Source organism: Pseudonaja textilis, chromosome 3 (assembly GCF_049901715.1).
Source record: "Pseudonaja textilis isolate UNSWEBS1 chromosome 3, rPseTex1.2, whole genome shotgun sequence".
Taxonomy (NCBI): domain Eukaryota; kingdom Metazoa; phylum Chordata; class Lepidosauria; order Squamata; family Elapidae; genus Pseudonaja; species Pseudonaja textilis.
The window spans coordinates 104,984,382-105,001,740 of record NC_141992.1 but is presented as its reverse complement, the minus strand read 5'-3'; the positions used below and the strand labels follow the sequence as shown (position 1 = coordinate 105,001,740).

Here is a 17,359-nt window from a genome sequence, read left to right as displayed (position 1 = left end):
AATATAAATGGATTGAATTCAGCTATTAAAAGAAGAAAAATCTTTCATAAATTAGAGAAGTTAAAATTTGAGATAATTTGCCTACAAGAAGTACATATTAAAAACAACATCAACGATTATTGGTAAGACCAAAACTGGGGAAAATTTTTACTTCCTTGACTAACTGTAAGAAAAGAGGAGTGGTCCTGTATATTAAAGAAACTATTGTAGCAAAATTGGTTTATACTGATGAAGATGGAAGAGTATTAATGGTTGAAATAGTGGATAACAATATAAAATATTACTTGTTGCAATCTATGCTCCGAACGATAAACAAGAAGAATTTTATAAAAAGTTACATATGAAATTAATTGGACTGGACCATGTCAATATAATTATGATGGGAGATCTTAATGGAATTGTAGATAATAAATTGGACTATACAGCGACAGCATTAAAACAAAATAGAAAGACTCTCCCTAAATCCTTTTTTAAAATGGTAGATGAATTAAATTTAAAAGATATATGGAGAGAAAGAAATGGTAAAACGCAGCAATATACTTTTTATTCAAATAGACATTTATCATGGTCCAGAATAGATATGATTTGGACCTCATCAGAACTAATATCTAACATTCAAGAAATAAATATAGAAACGGGTATATGGGCAGACCATAACCCTATGACAATTAAATGGAAAGGACAAAGAAGAAGATCTAGATGGACATTAAATAACGCTATCTTAAAGGAAAAAGACTTTACACAATGGATGGACAAAGAATTGGCCTTCTTTTTCATTAAAAATAAAAAGAAGATACTTCAATGCAGAATGTTTGGGATACAATGAAGGCATATGCGAGAGGATTAATAATGGACTATACAAAGAAAAAAATATTAGGAAGAGGCAAACTATTAAAGCTTTAGAAGATGATTATAAAAACTGGAAAAAGAATTGCAGAATATGCCACAGAAAAAAGATATTAAATTCAAAATGGATATAATTAAACATAAGATGGGTCAGGCGGAGAAAGAGGAGTTGGCACAAAAATTAGAAGTGCTAAACAGAACTATTTTGAAGATGCAAATAAACCAGGTAGGTGGCTAGCATACAAATTGAGAAAGGAGAAAGAATCTAGGAGAATAGTACAGTTAATAGATGATAAAGGTCAAATTTGTTATGGTAACAAGGAGAAAAAGATAATTATCCAAGACTTTTATGGACAATTATATAAACAGGAGGATTTTGATGAGGAAAGAATTAAGCTTTATCTACAAAATGCTAACCTACCCAAGATACCTGAAGAGACTGAAAAATGTTAGAAAGTACCATAACAATGATGGAACTAACGGAAGCACTTAATAGGCAGAATAATGGAAAAGCACCAGGCCCAGATGGGCTCCCGGCAGAATTTTATAAAACATTACAAGAATCGTTGAGCATTCCATTGTTAGAAGTTATGAATGAAGCCATGTTAAATAAGAAAATACCTAAAACATGGTCAGAAGCTTATATCACACTTATTCCAAAAGAAGGGGCTGATCCATCACAAATTAAGAACTATAGACCTATTTCTTTACTGAATGCAGATTACAAAATCTTTGCTTCCATCTTGGCAGAAAGGCTCAAAAGATATCTAAATAACTTTATTCATCCTGACCAGAATGGATTCCTGCCAAGGAGACAAATTAGGGATAATATGAGGGTAATTCTGGACACTTTGGAATATTACGAGGCACACCCTGAAAAACAAATGGCTTTGGTATTTTTAGATGCCCAAAAAGCATTTGATAATGTGAATTGGAGATTCATGTTTTTGTTATTGGAACAGATGGGCTTTGCTAGAAAATTTATTCAAGCAATAGAAGCCATATATGACAAACAAACGGCGAGAGTGATGATAGAGGGAGATTTTACAGATTCTATTAATATAAGAAAAGGCACAAGACAAGGTTGCCCATTATCACCTTTGTTATTTGTATTGACTTTGGAAGTGCTGAATAGAAACATTAGAGAGGATCCAAATATAAAAGGAATGAAAATTAAGAAGGAGGAATTTAAATTGCAAGCCTTTGGATGATTTGGTTTTTATTTTGGAAGATCCTCTAGGAACAGCTTTAAAGCTACTGGAAAAGATAGAGATTTATGGTGAGATGGCGGTTTGAAAATAAACAAAGATAAAACAAAGATCTTGACAAAGAATATGTTATTAAAACAAAGAGATGAACTGGCAGATTTATCGAAAATTCAAGTTACGAATAAGGTCAAATATCTGGGGATATATTTGACGTCAAGATGTACTACATTGAAAGAGAATAACTATATCAAACTTAAACAACAGATAGCATCTGATTTGAAAGAATGGGAAAATCTACAATTGTCATTGATAGGTAGAATATCAACAATCAAGATGAATATTTTACCCAGAATTTTATATTTATTCCAAACCATACCAATCAGGCTTGGTAAAGATTACTTTGAAGAATTAAATAAAATTGTGTTGAAGTTCATATGGCAAGGTAAGAAAGCCAGAATAAAATTAAAACTCCTGCAAGATGCTAGAATTAGAGGAGGTTTTGGCCTCCCGAATTGGGAGTTGTATTACCAAGCTGCAAATTTAATGTGGGTTAAGGATTGGATAACATTAAGAAAGACTAGATTGTTGACTCTAGAGGGGCATGATTTATTACTGGGATGGCATGCTTTTCTGTGGTATAAGGGAACCAAATCACAGGGCTATTTTAGAAGGCATTATATAAGGGAGTCTTTATGGTTGAATTGGGAGAAAATTAAGAGAAAATGTTATTTGAAAATCCCAGTCTGGTTATCAACTATTGAAGCTTTTTCTTATCCTATAATATATGAGAAGGAACAAACAGTTAGATATGGGGAAATATTGGATGAAAAGAGTGAACTTAAAACAATGCAAAAACTAGAAGAACAAGGCATAAAGATGAATTGGTTTTCATATGCGCAAATACATTCAAGGTATCTTATAGATTCTAAAGTGGAGGGATTTTATGATAAATTGACTGATCTAGACAGGATCTTGACAGGTACTGATGAAAAAATGATTAAAAATTATACACTTATTTGTTGGAAATTTTATTAGAGGAGGAACAAGTTAAAGAAACGATGATTGTTTGGGGGAAGAATTTTGGATATGGGATTGATTTGGAGAATTGGGAAAAATTGTGGTCTCAAAATTATAAATGACAATGTCAACAGCTTATAAAGAAAACTTGTATAAGATGTTTTACAGGTGGCATTTTCCCCGACAAGAATTGCAAGAATGTTTAAGAACAAATCTGAAAAATGTTGGAAATGTCATCAGATACCTGGCTCATACTACCATATGTGGTGGACTTGGTGAGGACGCTAGAAAATATTGGACTAAAATTCGCATATGGTTGGAAAAAATGACAAAGACACATATAGACTTGAAACCAGAGATTTTTTTATTGGGAATCTTACCGGATATATATAATAAAAATTTGAAGTATCTGATTGTAAATATATTAACAGCGGCTAGGATTGTATTTGCTAAGAACTGGAAGAGTGAGAAAATTCCATCAGAAGAAGAAATTATTAAGAAAATATTGGATTGTGCTGAAATGAGCAAATTGACATTTGAAATCAGAGAACAAGAAGATAAACAATTTTATGAAGTTTGGGATCTTTTTTATCAATGGTTAGATAATAAAACATGATAGAATATTCAGATTTAGCATAAAAAATTTTTTTTTTTCTTAATATTATCTTTATAAAACATTATTAAGGTAGATTTGGTATGATCTTATGATTTATTGCAAAATAAATTAAGCAAACTATAGTTATCTCGTTAAAATATGAATTAACAAAATTATAAATGATTTTTTTTTTAGTGATGATATTAGGTTATACAATTGTTGATTGATAATATGAGCTATTATGTAATATAATTATACTGGTGACTAGGAAATGGATGCACAAAAAAAAGTGGTAAACCAATCGATGCACTGTATGTAAATTTATGAAGAAGGATCTTTTTATGTTTTTTGTGGTATGTTTATGTTTATTTTGTTATGTATGTTTATGTTTATTTTGTTATTAAAAAATAAAAAAAAATTATTAAAAAAAAACTGGCTGATTTAAAAAATCAAAAGGAAAATACAAATGACAAATCAAGAGAATAAGCTGGAAAATGTTTTCTTACTGGATTTACAAAAACGGCTTGCTAAAACCTTGGAGAAATCTAAGTGCTGGGATAAAGAAGAATTGAAATCAAATCCTATGGCAATATTTGATTGAATTAAAATTAGTATCGTTAAAAGTAAAAGGAAGGAATATAAAGTTGGTTTTTTTAATCATGATTAAAATAAAACATTTGTACAACATTCTGACAACCATATATGGACTTTTTGCTGAAACCAGGATTGAAAAGTTGATGTGTCATGGATTTGCTCATAAATAAGAAATTGAATATGGGAGGAAGAGATATCCTTGCAGGGTATGAAAAGTTATTAAGTTTCTTTGTATTTGTTGTGATGAAGATTGGAAGCCACTTTATATATTTATTTTGTTTTTCTTCATTCTCCTTTTTCTGCACTTTCTATTTTTTCATTCTATTTTCTATTCTATAGAAAAAAACTGCCAATGCCAAAGAAAGAACTGCCAATGCCCTAGAAAAAACTGCCAATGCCAAAGATCAGTAGGAAACCATCACCATTAGGATAGTGCATTCTTCTTCCTAATCAGAATTAACTGTTGTGATAGTGAATAGAAGCTAAGAGCAAATAACGAAGAAAATGGAATGAAAGAACCACCAGTTATAGCAATAATGAAATTTCTAGCCTAATATTCTTGATATTAATAAAATCCATGCAACTAATGAGTCAAATGGGTTTCTTTTTATGAGATTGCCATATTTTTAAAATCAAGATTAAACAACAAATATAAATCACTCACTGGAATGCCTTCATTCATCTTAGGAACAACACACTGATTGTGTTTTCGAACGATTTTGAAAGAGTGAGGTCTTAACTGTTTTCTAACCTACTGAGACAAGGCCATTTTTTGATTTAACAGTCTTTTTTGACCAACAACTTAGACTGCATCCAGAAGCCAAATAAAATCCATGAAGCTCCCACAACATAGATGGCAAATGATAAAACAGATAGAAACTGTTTATAGGTGGACTACTACATTTTGGACCAAATTAGTTTCCAAATGTTTTTAAATGGCAAATGTTTTTAAAAGCTTTGTAAGAATCTACTCAAATTAATGTTGTAGTAATCTAGCAAGAGATCACAGGGAATGCGTGACAATCAATAAAGCCTTCTGTTCCAGGAATAATCACTTCTACCCAAAGACTCTTATTTCATTCTGCCTACTATCATAGATGACATGACTCCAAGACTATCCTCCAGACTACACAGCTGCTCTGTAATGGGAGGGTCACCAATCAATCAAAGATGGTATTCTACCAGAGAGATGGCTTCAGGGGGATTATTCTACTGTGCCAGGACTGAGCCTTAACCCATTCAAATCTTCCTGGCCTTAAAAACTGTTATATGATTACAAATCCAGCTCCTGAAAATAGATGGCTCAGAAGGATACCATAGTAGATGGCACTGAATACTGCCAGGGGACCAATTGGTCACCAACTCTTCTCCTTTCCCCACCACTCAAATCTCCCTTGTAATCATCAATAAGCATGACCAAGTCTTAGCCCTATATTTTGAATACTGACTAAAAAGGGCTCATAATCAGTTTCACTCTGTATGCACACATATGTTCACACAGCACGTGCAATATACATTTAGCATTCAAATATAGGTTTCTAAGGACTGAGAGTGAATAATGTATATTCAAGTCACAGAAAAGCAATTATCAGAGTGTGAGAAAAAGAACTGGTGATAGGAAGAGATTAAGAAGAAATCCACTAACAGGTGACAAATGCTCATTTTTTAATATATAAGCAGAATTTGAATAGCTGCCCATCAAGACTACTAGAATCATACATACAGTATAAACTATAAGACTCTAAACTAGATACATAATACTATAAACATACTATAAACATGATTCCTATCGAAGGTTTATATCAGGCGTGTCAAACTCCAGGCTTACATCTGGCCTGCGGTGCCTCTGCCAGTGAAAATGGAGCTTGGGAAAGCCACATTTATTTATTTAATCTATATTGCCACCTATTCGCCCATGGTGACTCGAGGCAGCTTACACAATGTAAAACCATATTTAAAACAAAAAAATAAAAACAATAAAAACTTACAAAAAGAATCAAATAAATTAGTAAAGTACAATAGAACTAAAAATTTGGGAAAACAAAAAAACAAAACAAAAAACTCCCCACCCCCACCCCGACGGCAGCAGATCACAACAACAAAAAAAGACAACAGATGTGGCCCCTGTGAGTTCTGTTTTCTCTAGCAGAGGGCTGCAGGATGCCATCGCAGCCGAAAACAGAACCTGAGAGTTCCGACCCCCAGAGCTCCATTTTCACTGGGAGAGGACTGCAGGAGGTCCATTTTCACTGGCAGAGGGCTATCAAAACAAACTAAAAGCAAAACCAAAGGAGAAATGTTTCCCCTTTTGCATTTGAGCATGCAAAAAGGGACCGGAAAGGAGAAAGGGAAAGGCAAAGAAGGAAAAATAGGAAGAGAGCATGGGAGGAAAAAGAAGGAAAGATTGGAAGGAAGAAGAAAGGAGAATGAAGAGGGAAGGAAAAAGAGAAAAAGGGAGGGAGGAAGCATATTATGAGAGGGAAGGGAGGGTCTGAGGGAGGCTAAGGCAGGATGCCTTAGCACTTGGCCACCACTAGTTGCCGCCAACACAAGTGACGTTGAGTTAGTCACACCCATCCTGGCCATGAGCCCCACCACCACCAAGGTCAAATACAACTTTGATACGACACTCAATGAAATCCAGTTTGACATCCCTGATTTATATGATAATCTAACTCAGTGGTTCCCTAAGTGGGCGGTGGGATGCCTTAGGGGGTCGCTAAGAGGCAAGGGGGCTGACAGGGGAGCACTTAAGAGGCGGTAGGGGGACATTCGAGGCCCTGCAGGGTCACCCCACTGACTGTTGCACCACTCCGGCGCCGGCGCCTCGATTACGGCAGCTGCGATGCACTTCATTGTAATGGGCTCCAAGAGGAGGGGGAGGGGATGGAGTAAAGTGTACTAAATTTGAGTGTTATGCATAAGTGCTGCAAGAGCAGAGAACAGCCATGGAGCCGGCTGGGGTGGGGCCTGGAGGATGCGCACGAGAGGAGAAGGAGGGGAGAGGGAGGAAGGAACCCTCTGCCACGGCTTGCGCTCATTCCTCAGCCAACCTGGATTTCCAAAAACTTGCCAAGAAGAAAGAAAAGAAGCTTCTCCCACTCTCGGAAAGTCCTGTGTGCTCTACTTGGGGCTCTTCGCTATCCTTTTTTCTTCCTTCGTTTTGGAAATCCGGGCTAGCTGAGGAATGAGCAAAAGAAGGAGGAAGAGGCATAGAGAAAGAGAGTTAGAGGAGAGAGGAGAGGGAGAGAGAAAGAAAGAGATGAGAAGAAGGAAAGGAGGGAGAGGGAGATAGAGGGAGAAAGATAGAGAGGGAGAGGGAGGGAGGAGAGAGAGAGAGCAACCTGTTCCCCATAGAAAACACAGAAAACCACAAAACCTGGGGGGTCATGTGACTCAGTGGGAGTGACATTGAGTTGCCACGCCCACCCATGACTTGGGGCTCCCGGTGTTTTGTTTTCTGTGGGAAACAGGTCCAAATGGCTCTTTGAGTGTTTAAGGTTGCAGACCCCTGACCTAGGGGGAGGCAGAGGAAGGGGAGCTTTGACCACATGCCCAATATCCAGGATCTTGCTCAGCCAAGCCTGCCCCTCTTTGTAGTTGCCGTGCCTGACAGCAAGTTCACAGGGTGCCCCTCCTGCCATAGATCAGCCTACCAAGCTGCCCCCCCCTCTCGGGGCACTCACGTCGTAGAGGGCGGTGCTGTTCCCTCCTTCCTGGAGCAGGGCAGGGTTGAGGAAGCCCAGGCCAGGTAGCTTTGTTCTACTTTCGCAATGTGCTGCCACTGCGTTCAATGTGCCGGCTCCGCAGGCTCACCCCATTGACCCCTTGCACCTCTCCAGTGCAACAGTCAATGGGGTGAGCCTGCGGTGCCAGCACCTCGAACGCCCCCTTCCGCCTCTTAACGGCCCCAAGGGGACTGGCAGAGGGGCGCTAAAAGGCGGCAGGGGGGCGTTCAAGGCGCCGGGTCTGAACGCCCCATTGACTGTTATACTGCTCCGGAGCCAGTGTCTCGAATGCAGTGACAGCGGCTTTACTTTACCTTCCCAAAGTGCCACCGCTGTCGCATTCTGTCTGTCTGCCTGCCTTCCTGCCTACCTGCCTTCCTGCCTGCCTGCCTTTCTACCTACCTATCTATCTACCAATATCTACTTATCTACCTACCTACCTACCTATCTACCTAGCCATCCATCCATCCATCCAAAAGGTGCCTTCATGCTTGCCTGCCTGCCTGCCTACCTACCCACCTACCTATCTACCTACCAATATATCTATCTACCTACCTATCTACCTACCTGTCTCTCTCTGTCTATCTATCCATCCATCTATGTTCGAAGCGCCGGCCCCGCAGGCACATTGGGAAAGTACAGCAAAGCCAGTCGGGAGGAAGGGAGGGAGAGAGAGGGGGGGGGGAGAGACCTGATGCATCAGATTGAAATGAGGCCTAGTTTAGACTGAAGCCCTTTTCCACAATGAAACATCTTTAGCTTCTATTAAAGGTTTTGTGGAAACATGATCAAGACTCTCAGAAAGCTCTCACATTTTGTTGAGGCTTTAAAGAGGATCCATTGGACCAGATCTCCACCCTAAAAAATTACTTTTCCCCAATGTTTTAAAGTGCCAATTCTGAAGAAGGCAAAACCAAAATGCACTGGTAAATTACAAGGAGAACACACACACACACACTCCCTTCTAACCCTGCTGGAGCAGGTGATTGGACTAGAATAGATATCTCATTATCTTTCTCCTCCCTCCCTCCTTCTTTATTTCTTTTTGTCCCTTCCTTCCATCCCCCTTTCTTCATCTGTCCCTTTTTCTTTCGTTCCCTTTTCTCTTTCTTTTCTTCCTTCTCTCTTTCTCTTTCTTTTCTTTTCTTTCTCTCTCTTTCCCTTTCTCAGGCTCATCCCATTGACTTGGTGCACTGCTTCACTCAGACTTGCTTGGGCAGGTCCCTCCAGTTCAGCAGGCTCAATGGGGCGGACCTGCAGGGCTGGCACCTAAAACGCGGCAGTGGCGGCACGTTTGAAAAGTAGAGCAAAGCCAGAGGTCGGTAATTTTTGCTACAAAGAATCACAAAAGCTTCTGGGCTGTGCACAAGAAGAGACACACATGTCAATGCAATTCAGCAACATAAAATAAAGAAATACAAATAAAACAAATCAACAAGAATCGGCAAAGCATCTCTGATTAGATTTTATTCACTACTAGAATCTAATCAGAGATGCTTTGCTGATTCTAGTCCAATGACCTGCTCCAGCAGGGTTAGAAGGGAGTGTGTTTGTATGTGTGTGCATGGCTGTCAAAACTCCAAAAACAGGTCAAGTAGCTCTGGGGAGGCTAGTCATAAATTAGAACACTTGTTAAACAACCGGCCATTAAGTGAGGACCACTTGTATTTGGTTTGTCAGTCACCTGGCCATGCCCACCCAGTCACATGACCACCAAACCACACCTGTCTGATCATGTGACCAGTAAGCCACGCCCAGCCAGCAAGCCACGCCAGCCAGTCACATGACCAACAAGCCATGCCCACCCAGTCATGTGACCAGCAAGCCACACCCTCAAATTAGGCCATGCCCACAGAAATTTAAATCCTACCCCTAGGTGGGGGGCACCAAGGATGAGTTTGTAGCACAAAGGGGGCGGTGGACTAAAAATGTTTGGGAACCACTGATCTAAGTGGTCCCTTCTATGGTTTACTTTATCTATCCTCTTCTGACAAGTGTCAATTTTGCTTAAATGCATGCATATATTTATTATCCACATGCATAACAGTAGGCCAACATATATTTCCTTACATAGCTTGGTAGTTATGTGGTCCTAATAATCAGTGGTGGTATTCTACTGGTTGGCCCAATTCTGGCATACCAGTAGCACCGAAGATCAGCTGGCAGAGAATCGGTTTGCTCCGAGTCTCTCTGATGCTCTGCAGTTGGGCCCACCCACCTGCCCCTGCTCCTAGGTCCTTTTTAACCTCTCAGCTGTTTGGCGCGACAGGGCAGATTGCTGTGCAGTGCTGTGCTGAGAGGTGCAGTAGCTTAGTTTTTACGCATGTGTGTGAGCCGCATGACCCCCCTGCAGCCATGCCTACCAAGCCACGCCCACAGAATTGGTGGTGGAAACTTTTGAATCCCACCACCACTAATAATATAATTTCTCTTTGTTTTTAATGAGAAATTTGTAATCACCAAAAATAAATTACCTTTGCATATTTGGCATACATTTGTTCATCCAGAGGAAAACTCTGGACATTTCTTTCATCTCTGGCATGAAAAGTGCCAAGCTTGATCCACTTATTTGTTGGATACCTAGGAGAACAATGCATAAAAAGAATCAGAAAGCACTCTTTCACCACTTCCATACAGGCCAGTCATTTTTTCTCCAGGTATTGTTCTTCCTGTTCTTGCATTAAAGTTACTCATTAATATTTTGTATTGGATTTTTCTCTGTGTTGAAGGCATGCCATATCTGATATAATTATGTGAAATTAAAATGGAAAGCACTTAAGGTAGCCTGTTAGCCTAAATTTATTATTTTTAAAAAGCAGTTCAGTGTAACCATAATAAAAAACTCCCTGATGCCTTATGTACTTATAAAGTTAAGGATTCAATTTTTTCTGCAAAGAAAAGAACTGTAAATGTGAATTTGTTAAAAAATATTTGTCTGAACATTAAACTTTAAATAAGCATACTAAAATCATGAACACTGTAAAAATTATAAAATTACAAATACTGAAAATGACTTCAATTTTATTCAGTTTCATTGAACTTTGTGACAATAAACTCTATAATTGTATTCTTATCATGAGACATACCTGTCACTGATAGACACCAGAAAATCCTTGGGAGTGGATGAGAATAACTCATGATTAGCAATATCCAGCTGTTTTACTTGTATGGGTTCACACAATTCAACAACAAACCTTCAGGACAGATAAAAATTAAATTATGAACTGCATTGCTACTTCTCAAAGAACAGGTAAAACTATTGACTGAGCCAACAATCATTTCATGGCAATTGATCCCAGATGTGTTTCAAAATGATCTTAAAAGTTTCTCAGTTGTATTATTCATTGCTTTTCATACAAAAAAAGCATCAGCAATACAATAAAAATCTCTGTGCAAAGGCTTAATAATTATCTTGGGGACATTTAACTACCATACCGCTTGCTTCATTCTCTTCATTGTCAAATATTATAAAGGAGATGCATGTGTTCTACAAAGAGTATGCATTCTTTCAAATAAACTTTTTTTTCTCATAAAAGTGATCGTGGGACTGCAGAGCTAAGAATACTGCAAGAAGGTAAAACTTAGTACTGAATTAAAAATTCTGAATAAAGATAAAGCCAGTTACACCTTTGCCAAATCTTAACTATAGGGAATTTTAAATACTTGGATTGGAAAATAGCATGTGTTCTTGCATTGAAAGAATGAGTGACAACAGGAAAAATATTATTTCACACTGCATGAGAAAAGGCAACAGTAAACTATATATTTTACTAAGAAATCCTCATTGACAGATAAGCAGATAAATAAAATAAGGTGACGATATTCTCAGTTGATAGGCCCCTCAAGTGGGATGGGGCTCCAGTTCTCAAGAAGAATTGAGGAATTTTTAGAGCATTAACATGGTTAATGGTTTATGATGTGGCAAAATTAAAATGTCCTCTATTTGGAACCTGACAACAGAGACTAAGGGGGATGATTGGAAAATATGGGGAGCTGGAAGGGATGAATTTATGTGAGCCATTTGCAGCCTGGGAAAATCCCTACTCAGGGGTGGGATTTGACTGGTGTAACTACCTGTTCGGTGATTTATGTTTTGTGATTTATGTTTTGCGTTTTACGTTACATGCTCCACACGTGTGTGAAACATCGTCGGCTTGCTGCCTGGATGGGTTGAAAAAGTGCTTTTTTCCTGCTGTTTCAACCACAGCTGTGCCACGCAAAGCAAATAAGGTTGAAAAAGCAGGAAATAAAGGTCAGGTAAGAGCCCAGGTGGGTCAAAACAGCAGCAGACATAGAACCGGTTCTATGTCTGCTGCTCCTCAGAGCTACCGGTTCTAGAGCTGGACAGAACCGGTAGAATCCCACCCCTGCCTACACTTCAAGGTTGCCTGATGGGAATCTTTTGAGTGGTGCAAACATTTTCACATGACACTCATTTGTGCAGTGACCTTCCTTCTCGCAATGGAAGCAGGCGTCCAAGCATGGCTGAGCAGAGCGAGATTTGGTTTCCTCCCTTCTCCCTTCTGATGGGGATCTCTTATAGGAACAGTTTGCATAGTACTGGTTTCAAGCTTGGTCAATTTCAGTTTCTTCAGCCAAGACACACCAGCTATGCAGGTGGACTGGGGCTCCAAAAGCAACGCAGGCGTTGTACAGGTCATTAAACCATCTTTGAACCAACACACAAGTATTTCCTCTGGCCAATCTATGTGGCAAGTCAGAGCATGAAACTCTTTGATGTACTTGGTGACTGGACAGCATCCCTATCTGATGTGCCTTATATGGCCTCTAGCCTTGTGGATGGCTAGGGGGTCCTCAAATCTCTGTCATGGGCTCTCATGAAATGGTTGAAGTTGCGGAGTTCAGGTGTATCTGCATTATCGAGACTCACCATCTAACATGCAGCTGATCCTTCTAGAGACAGGGTGACAACCCTGACTTTGGCACCTTCTGTAGGAAGATCCTTCCCATACTCCTGCATGTAGGTCAGTACCTGTGCAAGGAAAAATCCCTGTTGAGGGGGATTCCCACTGAATTTGATGCCAAGGGGAGGTGCCTTCCATTCTAAGGATGGAAGCCTCCTCTCGAGTCGCAAGCCTTGCTTTGCATTGAGATGTCTCCTGGGTGAATCTTCCATGGTGCAAATGGGTTCATCAGTAGTCCCTGTGGTTTCAGCCAATGCCCCTGTGATGACCCGGGGCATGGCACAAAGGCAATACAGTCAAATAATAAGTAGGGGTCCCTTTATTTGCTCAAACTTTGCCCCCAATGTCCTGGTTACCTTCTGGGCTGGAGAAGAACTCTCCCAAGAACAGCCTTTGGCTGCAGAGATTCAAGTCCAAAACACTGTCAACAAAAACTGTAATGATAAATCCAAGCAAGGAAAGATGAGGTAATTAGTTCGGCAGGGCAAGAGAAGGAATTCCAGACGTGAAGGAACAGCAGTAATTCAACCCTTTTGGGACGATGCCAGGAACACAGATAACCAAAGTCAACCCAAGATAAACTCACGTTTGTTCCCAGGAGATGCCGCTCTCAGCTTGCATCTCTTTTAAATTCATTTCCCAGGTGTACCTAATGAAGGGAATCAGGGCCCTTTTCTCCCCTGTAAGCCACGCAACCCACATTGCTCTCCTCCATTCCTCCCTGCATGCTCTAGGATGAAGTGGGGGTGGGCCTGGGTCTTCCTCTGAACTACAGAACTTTTTCCCATTCAATTAACAAGAATGAACTTCTGAAAACCAAAAGGTATCAAAAGTAAACCAAAAGATATCAAAAGGAATCCTTTATTGACATGAGACAATTCATCTCAACAGGAGTTCAAAGCAGCGTCTGAGGCTCCTCAGGCATACAAGGATAAGGCAGTTTAGAACCCCTCCCCTTATCTCAATGTGTATTTAGTGAAACAAAAGCCAGTATGTTAATTCCCCACCCCACCCATTCTGTAGGAACGGATCTTTTTCAGTTTCCCAGGGCATACCTAATTTCCCCCACCCACTTTTTAGAACGAACTTTTTCTAGAGATTCCCAGGACACATCTCACTGTGGAATTTTTATGATCCTCTCATCTCCTGGCTGTGCCTCTCAGAGATGATAGGTTCTGGCCATCTGGCTTTTCTCCCTCCATTGTATCATGTGTGGGTTATACAAATTTGACATAAGATTAAATATATTCAGGTTACATCAAGAAAGGATTTATTTATCAGTCCCCCCCCCTCCTCTTCTTCTTCCTCTGAAGAAATGACAGATACACGGATCTGACACTCTCCCTTGTTCTATCACTCCCTGCTCTGTCCAGCTGGACTTTGCCCTTCCCCAGTTTCCTCCACAACCGATGGAGCCACACTCCCTGTCAGCTGTTTGTCTTCCTCCTCGGATTCAGACTCTGACAGGGGCATGACAGCCCCTGGAATCAGGGATCCTTTTCGTTCATCGGTAGTCTCCTTTTGTACTAACTGGCCTGCAGCACAAGCCTGCGTGTCCTCGATCCACATGCCATGGATGGCCCCCCCTTCATGAGTTTCGCGACTTCCTTCAGGAATAGACTGGACCGGTCTCTTTCCAGTTCATTATTGTTGTAAAGGTCTCCCATCTCCTGCTTCCAACTAGGTCATTGGTTCCCAGGGGTGAAGGTGACATCTTTGGTTCTGCCACCCCAGTCTTCCATCTTCCCAACACCGATGAACCATCTCGGCTTGGCAGCGGTGCTTAAGACAATGTCCTCCTCGACCCAGGCATAGAGGGCCTCAATTGAGATTTGGGGGGTTCTTTCCCAGTCTTCAGCCTGTTTGTGATCACTGCCCTGGGCAGACATGATGTGCACAGTCCCCAAGGTTGGGCTGTTATTTCTCCGGATTGACCAGTTTGCAATTCTTGCCAAATGTAAGGTCTTGCCTCTCCAATTTTTACAAAAATGCAGGACTTTTGAAAGTGCAGTAGTTCCGAAAGGAGCTTTTATTAAAATGTTTGTGATAACAAGAGATCTAGGCAAGAACTGAAGCTTTTCACTTAAAACCAGTTATTTAAAGCTGTGCTAACCAAACCCCTCCCACACTATATCATTGCAGGGAAACAAACAGAAACTTCATATAGCAATTAACACAGTAATACAAGAAACAGAAACAGAAACTTCATATATAGATCACTCCATTCCTCCCTCCTTCCTCCCACCAAAATGCCAGCGTCCCTGTAGAAATATCTGGGACCTGACAGAACCAGTTTCTACCGTATGTTCATGAGCTACCATTGTTGAAGAAAAAAGAACTTATTTGAAGATCTGAAGTTAATTGAAAGGGAACTAGAAGAACCATGGAATGAAATAAAAAAAAGTTCTTATGGATGAATGGAAGTAAAGATTACTGAAGACCAAAAAAACAAAGAATAAAGTTGAATGATAGAACATGACAGAGGAGAGGGGAGGGGAGGGGAGGAGAGAGGAGGAGATAAAAAAACAAAGGACAAAAAATAAAAATAAAAATTGGCGAACTGTTAGAAACATGAAGTAAAGCTATCAAATAAGGAAACAGATATGAAAAAACAAGGATATTCTTCTAAAACATTTCTTCAATTCAGAAACCAATAAATTAAAAAGGTCAGATTCTGATTCAGATGGCAGGAATATACTGAAATTTTGTACAGTAGAATACAGATAATGAACATCCAATATACTTTAAGTAAGGAATCACCAATAATGTCCCATCAATGCTTCTTGTTCTTTAAAAATGTCTGATTGGTATAAAGGGATTTGAGAGTAAAGTTGATTCATCAAAAAAGATATATTGGGGGGGGGGGGAGGCAGCTGTCAAACTGACTGGCTGTGCAAATGGCTCACCGTAGCGCATAACCGTTTCCCAGCCGCTCGACTGGCTTTCTGGAGCCATGATTCCCTGGAGGGGGATCGGAAGAGAAGGATAATCGGCGGAGAGAGTTTCAGGCAACAGCCGGAGCTTGAAGGCAGAAGAGATCCTGGTAGACCAAGTGGGGAAGAAGATGGCCCGTAATGGGCGACACAGAAGCTTGACAGCTGGACGACATAAGCGGTGAAGCAGCAGAACAACGGGGTGACTGGAGCTGGCCAGAATTAGTTCTGACGAGTGAATCTAGAAGGAAGAACCCTTCGGAAGGATTCTCCAGTGGATTGCAGGTCAGGAGGAGCCCAGATAGAAATGGGGTGGAGGTCTCTCCTTCCCCCATAGAGAAGCAGCGAGGAAGATTTTGGGGAAAATAAAAATCCCATAAACTGTATTAAAGAGTAAGGGAAGCTGCATTGACAGGAAAAGGGACTGCAACAGACAAAGAGAAATCCAGATTGGAGGTTTTGAGGACTATATTAGTTGAGATTTGTAATAGTCTAAAACAGGGGACTCCAATCTTGGCAACTTTAAGACTTGTAGACTTCAACTCCCAGAATTCCTCAGCTAGCTAGCTGAGGAATTCTGGGAGTTGAAGTCCACAAGTCTTAAAGTTGTCAAGGTTGGAGACCACTGGTCTAAAACAGGAAAGCTGAACAATTTGACGAACTGACCGACATTTTGGAGAGTGACAGTGCATCTTTGACACTGTCTTAAATATAGAAAGAAGAGCAAGAGGGACACCTGCTGGCCAAAAAAAGGAAACTACCTGTTAAAAGAACTAAAAGAACTGAAAGAACTGAAAGAACTAAAAATATTTTCTTAGAAGTTCATTTCAACTTGTGGATTTTTACTATTTGGAATTTCTTTGGAAAGAAGAGACAAGAATGTACTGTGGTTGCAGATGACGAAGAGTGTTTGTATTCACCCTTTATTCAAAGAAAAGAAGGTGTTAGTACTTTTGGCATATTTTTGTAACATTATTATATTATCACTAGTAATACTATTAAGAATAGATTTACTATTATAATTTATTATATAAATTGTTTATGCTGATTATAAGGCTTCGAACTGGGTGACTATTACTACCAGAATTACTATTTCTTTTCCAAAACATACCTATAAAATTAGAGAAACAATATTTTGAAAATTTGAATAAAACAATATTGGAATTTATTTGGCAGGGGAGGAAACTGAGAATTAAATTGAAATTATTACAAGAAGCCAAAGAAAGAGGGAATTTTGGCTTGCCCGACTGGGAGTTGTATTACCAAGTAGCTACACTTACTTGGGTGCGAGAATGGATACATTTTAAAAAATAGATTATTAACATTGGAAGGCCATGATTTACAATTAGGCTGGCATGCACTCTTGTGAGACAAAAGACATAATGCTCACCAGTATTTCCAGAGATATCACATAAGTTCAGCTTTGCTTAGGGTATGGACAAAAATCAAACAACAGAGCTACACAGAAACACCAATATGGTTCTCAATGTTAGAAGCCTTAAAGCAACCAAAT

General features: G+C 39.7%; 1 protein-coding gene across 3 annotated transcripts in view; it reads right to left on the bottom strand.

Annotated features, from left to right (window-relative positions):
• Positions 1-17,359, bottom strand: part of SUCO (SUN domain containing ossification factor) — a 214,197-nt gene that overhangs the window by 104,025 nt on the left and 92,813 nt on the right. For all 3 annotated transcript variants that reach the window (XM_087932039.1, XM_087932040.1, XM_087932041.1), the window contains exons 10-11: positions 11,075-11,182; positions 10,463-10,568 (exon numbers count right to left, since the gene is read on the bottom strand). In XM_087932039.1, the coding sequence (XP_087788165.1) occupies positions 10,463-10,568; positions 11,075-11,182 (214 nt within the window). The remainder of the gene's footprint in view (positions 1-10,462; positions 10,569-11,074; positions 11,183-17,359) is intronic.